Consider the following 6,972-nt stretch of genomic DNA (forward strand, 5'->3'; position numbering starts at 1 on the left):
CCTGCTTGAAGGATGAGATTACTTTTTTTTTTTTTTTTTTAGGTAAGGAAGATTGAAGCAAAAATAGGTTCTTTGGGGGGAAGAACAGCAGCTTGGTTTTTGACATTTTCAACTCCTGATGCCTATTAGACATAGTGAAGCAATCAGATAGGATGTAAGGGTAACATTTTGAGCCATAAGATCTGATCACCTAAAAAATGAGTGAATGTGCAGAGATTGGTCCGATGAACTGCTATACTGAGCAATCACTTTCTCTGGGTTTCTCTCCTTTGGCTTTACTGGTCATTCAAGACTGGCTTAGAAATCCTATGTTAGGGTGTCACTACCTGTGTTCTTTTGCTCTTCTTTGCAAACAAACACCGGGCACTTACTGAATAGTGTTTACTTGCCTGTTGACTGGTTATCTCTTCCATTATACTCTAAGTTCCTTAAGGAAAAGGCTTAAATATGTAAGTGTTCTTGAGTGAAAGAATAAACTAAAACTCTCTGCATTTAAGGTAAAATCTAAGTAATATTCATCCCTGTGTACTTCACTCACCTCTTCTCATATTACCCTTCCCTTTGTTGACTTCACCCCAGCTGCCTTTGCTAATTCCTTCAAGACTTGCAATACCCTCAACTTTCTCAAGCTTCATGGATTCTTTGATCTGTTAATGTATCATAATTTAGTAGGTCTTGGTTTAAATACTAAGTCCTAAGAGAAGTACCTCCCGAACCTTTATCCTAATCCACCCTCATTTTGTCTATCCTAGTAATCCAAATTTGTGACTTGATAGCATTTATCACTGTTTGTAGGTTTACAAGTATTTATGTCATTACTTACTATATATCTTCTTAACAAGTTTATGAGAACAAAAGACAATGCCTGTTGTGTTCATTAATATGTACCCACTCCTAACCGCTATACCGGAGGCTTGGGCCTTCTATAAAATATTTAGAATACATATAAAAAGCTTCCTATATTTGTATTAGTACCAATGAATATGGATAATAAAATCAATGTGTTTGTGATTTTTTTATTACATAAAACAGTAACATCTTTTGATAAAAATATTTTAATCTGTTTCTCTTATAATTGGGAAAGTATGAGATCATGGAGTAAGAATTAGTCTCCTACTTGTCCAGAAGCACCTGGTTTTTATTACATATGTAATATGTAAACATTCTCCCTATTGTACAGAAAAATGTGCTTTCCAGAACTGTATCACCCGTAGGGAATGTTATGCCCTTCGCTATTTTGGCTTATGATGTGGAACAGCATTTCAAATGTATATGGCCTTCTGAGAAGACACAGCAGTATGAGCAACTATTTTTCAAACCTTTTTTATTGAAAAGAGTTTAAGAAACTTTGCTCAATATAACAATCAGTCACATGGAAAGATTATGCATCTAGAAAACAATTTTTTTTGTTAAACTTACCTCATAACTCTTTGTTGAGATAACAGATTAAACATTCCATAAAAATTCAAACCAATACTATTCTAACCAATCATGGTTTGAAATATATCATTTATACTAACCAAATTTTAATACTTTGTATTATTCTAAAAATATATACCCATATTCACAAAATTAAATACAATTATTGTTTCCAAATTTATTTAAATAAGCTATAGCTATAAAAACCTAGAAAATTCTATGTATCCTTCTTTTGCAAGTAAAGACTCCCCACAAAATTAAATATTATTAAATTATCATTTCAATTAGTTATTTGAGCCTAAGACAGGGTGAAACTATTAATCCAATCACTTTTAATATGCTTTGTCTCTCCTCTACAATTGCTGAATTCTTTTCTTTGTATGGAAGAATTACTGTAATTAGAATTAATTAATCATATAATTAGAAGTGATGGACATTTGGAAGCAGAAGGAAAGGAATAGACTCATTCCTTTAAGATTTTCTCTCAAGGGCTTCTCCATGGAGAAGTGACAACATGAAATTATCTGACCCATTCTTCCATATTCCTTTATATAATAGTAATTAGTAAACTTTGAGAAGCTATGTAAAACTTCTTAGAATATAGAAGAAAAATTATTTTTCATAACTCTAAGGTTTTGAAATACTGCTGTAAGGATTAGGTAATAATATACAATAATATACTATATTTATATACAATAATACACATTATTGCACTTTGCTATTATTACAAAATGGCTTTTGAAAAAATCTGTTTGGATTAATAAAATATATTCAATAAAGGATCAACATACAAATTATTTTTATAATCTTTAATATTTCTAATTGTTAGTATTTTCATATTAAAGTAGATACACATTTAAAATACACCCTTGATTTAGTCATCTGGCATCAGAAATAGGACTTTAAGTTTTCCAAAATGATAGGAAAAGAGGAAATTTCTCACAATGCTCAGTTTAAAAGGAGTAAAAATTATATGTACTCTACTTAGCCCATAATAGGAAATATAAATAACAGAATGATAAATATTAGTAAAAAGTATATACCTTCAGATAAACATTCATTTCATTGATTAATATTTTGAAAGTTTCTGAAGTTAAATTTAGGGAAAGGAAATCTGAACACAAACTTTAGGAGACATAGCTAGATGAACCGTACAAAAGAGTACACCCAAGCATTTTCTAGCAAAAGAGAAATTGAAGGTGTTTTGTTGGGTTTTCTAATTCCTCTGAATATCTTTTTTCCAGTTTAGTTTTTTAAAGGTTGACGGAATTATCGCTAACACTTCTCCTTGAAGCAGCATATCATTTAATGAACAAAAATTTGATTTCTCAAATGTTCACAAAGTTTTTCAAACCAAAATGCAATTTAATATGTAGATGAATCCTATTATTGGCAGCAGATGATCCTCATCAATCTGTAGATGTGATCTTACATCTGAAGAAGTTCCTTGAACAGGGTGTTTAATACAACCTGCCACATTGTACCACCATTTGTACTAACAATTTTCAGTGATACCATAAAGATCAACCACAGATTTGCTTCCTTAAATCTACCAGAGGGTTTGTACTTTGCAATATACATAAAAATCCCACAATTTTCTAGTTTCTATCTTATTTGAAATCTTTTATCTACTTCCTTCGTATGTATCTAATTGACTGTGAAAATCATCTCTTTTTGGAATTCACTTATTTTCTCAGGTTAATCTCTTGGCGTTTGGATTTATCATATACAAAGTTTTTCGTCACACTGCGGGGTTGAAACCAGAAGTTAGTTGCTATGAGAACATAAGGTAAATGTCTCTCAAACTCTATTTCTTTAGTAGCGAAAATCTTTAGTGACTTGAGGCACAAATAATTCTTGGAAGGACTATTTTTTAAGTCATTTTTTATACTTTTTTCTTCCGTATCCAGAATACTTATTATAAATAACAATTAATATGTCTAAAAAGACTGTCATCTCGACAGATGAGATGGTAAGTGAATTATTTTCCAACATGCCCATTGAAAGAAAAGATGCTGGTTGTGTTTTAAGGCCAAAAGAGACCTTCGTGATTTTTCTTTGGAAAACATTCCTCGGAGCTTAGTAACTGTGTTTCTTTCTTGTGATTCCTAGTTTGCATGCTGCCATGATTTTCCCTTCCACCCTCTCTTTAAAACTGATTTATTGAGACCTTGAAAATGGTTTGTTCAGGAAAAACTGAAGTGTACTATAGGGAACGTTAGAAACAACTAACGTTTGTGTTGCTTGGAAACACTCCTGGAGTTTCAATACCTCGCACAAGATTTATAGTTCGGATTTAGCAAACGTTTGATCGATTACTTTCTTTTACTCCTCACCATTCATAGCTTCATGTAGTGTGCTGGTTTTAATAAAGTTGAAAATGACTCATTTTCTGAGGGTATACCACTAAAACATCTTCTGCGGTACGGAATGATTGGACAAAGAATGAATAAGAAAATAATCATTAGTTGCCTCATTTTCAAAGCAGTGTCCTCAGTGAGCAGGATTGAATATTGCTTTCCCAAAGTCATAGGCAATAGACTGAAAATATGTAAGAGTGTTTCATCTAATTTTTAAGAAATCAGTATTCTGACCTGAATTTATTTTGAGATAACTACATTGCAGCAGTGAAGAAAAAAAATCTAAATTTATCCCTATACTTTCTTTACTAAACCTGAGAAAAAAGCAGAAACTTCCTTTGACGTCACGTGCAGGTACTGACCCAAATCCACGCAGTCTACAAGGCTTCTAAGGGAAAATACTTCCTAACAGATACATGTCTTACCTTCAGGAATGATTGCAACATTTGATTTGAAATCAAAGCATATACACTGCAGTACACCAGATAAAAATATTTTAAGATTAAGGAAATTCCTTGAAAAATACTCTTTTAATCTTTTTGGAAGCACATTCCTGCCGCGGGGCAGTAACACACCCTAAAGGCTGTCCCGTGAAGCTAGAATTAATAATTCATCAGTTTCAAAATAATCTTTTGGTCTCTGCAGATTTCTTAATTGCACCAAACACTCATTGCCCACATAATTTGAGGGGTTTAGGGGTGTGTGGGGGGGTATATATGTAGTTTTCTTAACTGAAACGTTTCTAACATGTTATAGGTCTTGTGCCAGGGGAGCCCTTGCTCTCCTCTTCCTTCTTGGCACCACCTGGATCTTTGGGGTTCTCCATGTTGTGCACGCATCAGTGGTAACGGCTTACCTCTTCACGGTCAGCAATGCCTTCCAGGGGATGTTCATTTTCTTATTCCTGTGCATCCTGTCTAGAAAAGTAAGCAATTTTGTTTTAGTTTTGTTTATTTGCTTTTTTAATTTTGGTGAGCCCTATACCCTATTCGTGTAGTATCAGTTACCAAATTGATCAAAATTCTTATTCTCATGGATTCATGTTGAATCTTCATAACCTAAATACAGGACATTTTCAGAGCAAAATCAGAACACCTAGCTGTTCATATGGAAATATGCCTTCAAAAAAAAACTTGCCCTTAGGAATGTAAACATAGCTTATATTCATTTGAGCATATTCTGATAGGCAATGACAAAACGATACTTCTGAAAACCAAATATAACAATTTAATGTGATTTGAAAATAACTTAATGTGACTTGCAATTATGTTTAACATTTCCTTTTTTTTTCTTCTTTTCTTTTTTTTTTTTTTTTTTTTTAGATCCAAGAAGAATATTATAGATTGTTCAAAAATGTCCCTTGTTGTTTTGGGTGTTTAAGATAAAAAATAGAGAACTATGGATAATTGTTACTACACATAAAAAAGCCAAGCTGTGGATGACCAATGTGTGTAAATGACTTGAGCCAATTACCCAATTATTAATTACTAGCTAGTCAAATCTTTTAAAACAGTTTTTCTGTTTCCAGTGTAGGAACTGTAGGTAAGATATCTTAATTGTGTACCAGAGAGCTATAGTTTGCTTTCCTACGCGACATGGTTAGTTATGTCAAAACAGTATTGCAGATATGTGAAAAGTAATTGGTTTCTCAGGAGTGATATCACTGCGCCCAAGGAAAGGTTTTCTTTTTAACACAAGAAATATATGAATGTCCTGAAGGGAACCACTGGATTGATATTTTTGTGACTCATGTTGCCTTTGAAACTAGTCCCCTATCACCTTGGTAATGAGCTCTGTTACAGAAAGTGGAATATGAGAGGATGAAAGGGCAGAATGAAAAGCAGGAAAAAAGAAATGGTTATTATAACAATGAGATGTATTTCGAGTAAACTCGTTTTTTTTGCAAACCAAATGAGAAATTATAGATAAAATAATTGAACAAACACACCTTGCCATTGCGTGGATTGTTCTGAACTTAAGTTTCTACTAAGACAACTTAGATTTATATTTGTTATATCCATCTTCCTTCCTAATGTTCTAAAAAGACACAAAACTTCACAGATGAAAATGACAAACAGTTATGTCCTGTTTTTTTTTTAGGTGACGCCATAGTGGGGTATATACAGTTTCTGTACTCCTTTCATTGATCACAACTTCATATGCTTAATCAGTAATACATAAATATGTCAAACTATAATATTGTTCAAGGCTGTAAATGTAAAAATAGTGTATATAAAGCTGAAGTATTCTATTCTATAACCTTTTCAGTTAGTGAAAAATATTATATCTCATTAGGCTAGTCTGGGTGAGTTCTTTACTTCTTTTAATTTTAGATATGTTCTAGTTCACATCACAATTTTCCCTTTTAACTTACTATTCTTAAAAGGGCATTGTAAATATGAAAGTTATTCAGAAAGTGAATTGCTATTTTTTTTTCTGTTCAGAAAAGTACACATTTAAAAAATGTTATTTATAACAAAGAAATCCCTGAGAACTGTAGAAATGTTCACAGTGGATCTATTTTCTGACAGTTTCCTACTATCTATTAAAGCATATCTGCTTCAATGTATGGCTTCTATCTATCCTCAAATCTTCTCATTAAAATGTAGAAGCAGTGATTTTATTTCAAAAACATGTAATTGCACCTACCTGTAGAAGTATGCCAGTACACTAAATGTTGTGATTTTAAATTAATTTCTCCAGCTGTTAAAATGAAGTCTGTCAAAACTTACTCTAACAAATAAAATGTTATCTAAATGAATACAGCTACTGCTTTGCTGAGTCGTTTGCTCAAGAAAGATGAGCTACCCGCCGATATGTCTTATACATTTTTAGAGAATCCATGATACATTTTCATTATATCTTCTGATCTCTTATATGCTAAGCCTATGACCCGTTATTAGAAATGTCATTATAGAACAGTGTTATAAGAATGTGATATTGAAAAACCAATCTGTTCAATCGACATATACAAATGATGTATGTAGGCAGAGTAATGGCTCTCCCAACACTTGCATGCCATAATCTTCAGAATCTGTAAATACTACCATTAGGGCACATGGAGAAGAGAATTGCTAATCAGCCGACCTTGCCATGGGGAGAGTATCCTGGATTATCTGGGCAGGCTCAATGTCATCACAGGGGTCCTTATCAATGAAGGAGAGAGAGAGGGAGGGAGAAAAGGGAGCATGGT

The 6,972-nt window shown here is 32.7% G+C and overlaps 1 protein-coding gene across 1 annotated transcript in view; it reads left to right on the forward strand.

Annotated features, from left to right (window-relative positions):
- ADGRL4 (adhesion G protein-coupled receptor L4) overlaps nucleotides 1-6,544 on the forward strand; it is a 109,676-nt gene extending 103,132 nt beyond the window's left edge. Inside the window, exons 14-16 of the mRNA XM_072754786.1 lie at nucleotides 3,117-3,208; nucleotides 4,536-4,704; nucleotides 5,102-6,544. Of these exons, the coding sequence (XP_072610887.1) occupies nucleotides 3,117-3,208; nucleotides 4,536-4,704; nucleotides 5,102-5,164 (324 nt within the window). The 3' untranslated portion in view covers nucleotides 5,165-6,544. The remainder of the gene's footprint in view (nucleotides 1-3,116; nucleotides 3,209-4,535; nucleotides 4,705-5,101) is intronic.
- Nucleotides 6,545-6,972: the final 428 nt, after the last annotated feature.

The sequence above is a fragment of the Vulpes vulpes genome, chromosome 3 (genome assembly GCF_048418805.1).
Source record: "Vulpes vulpes isolate BD-2025 chromosome 3, VulVul3, whole genome shotgun sequence".
NCBI classification, from domain to species: Eukaryota; Metazoa; Chordata; class Mammalia; order Carnivora; family Canidae; genus Vulpes; species Vulpes vulpes.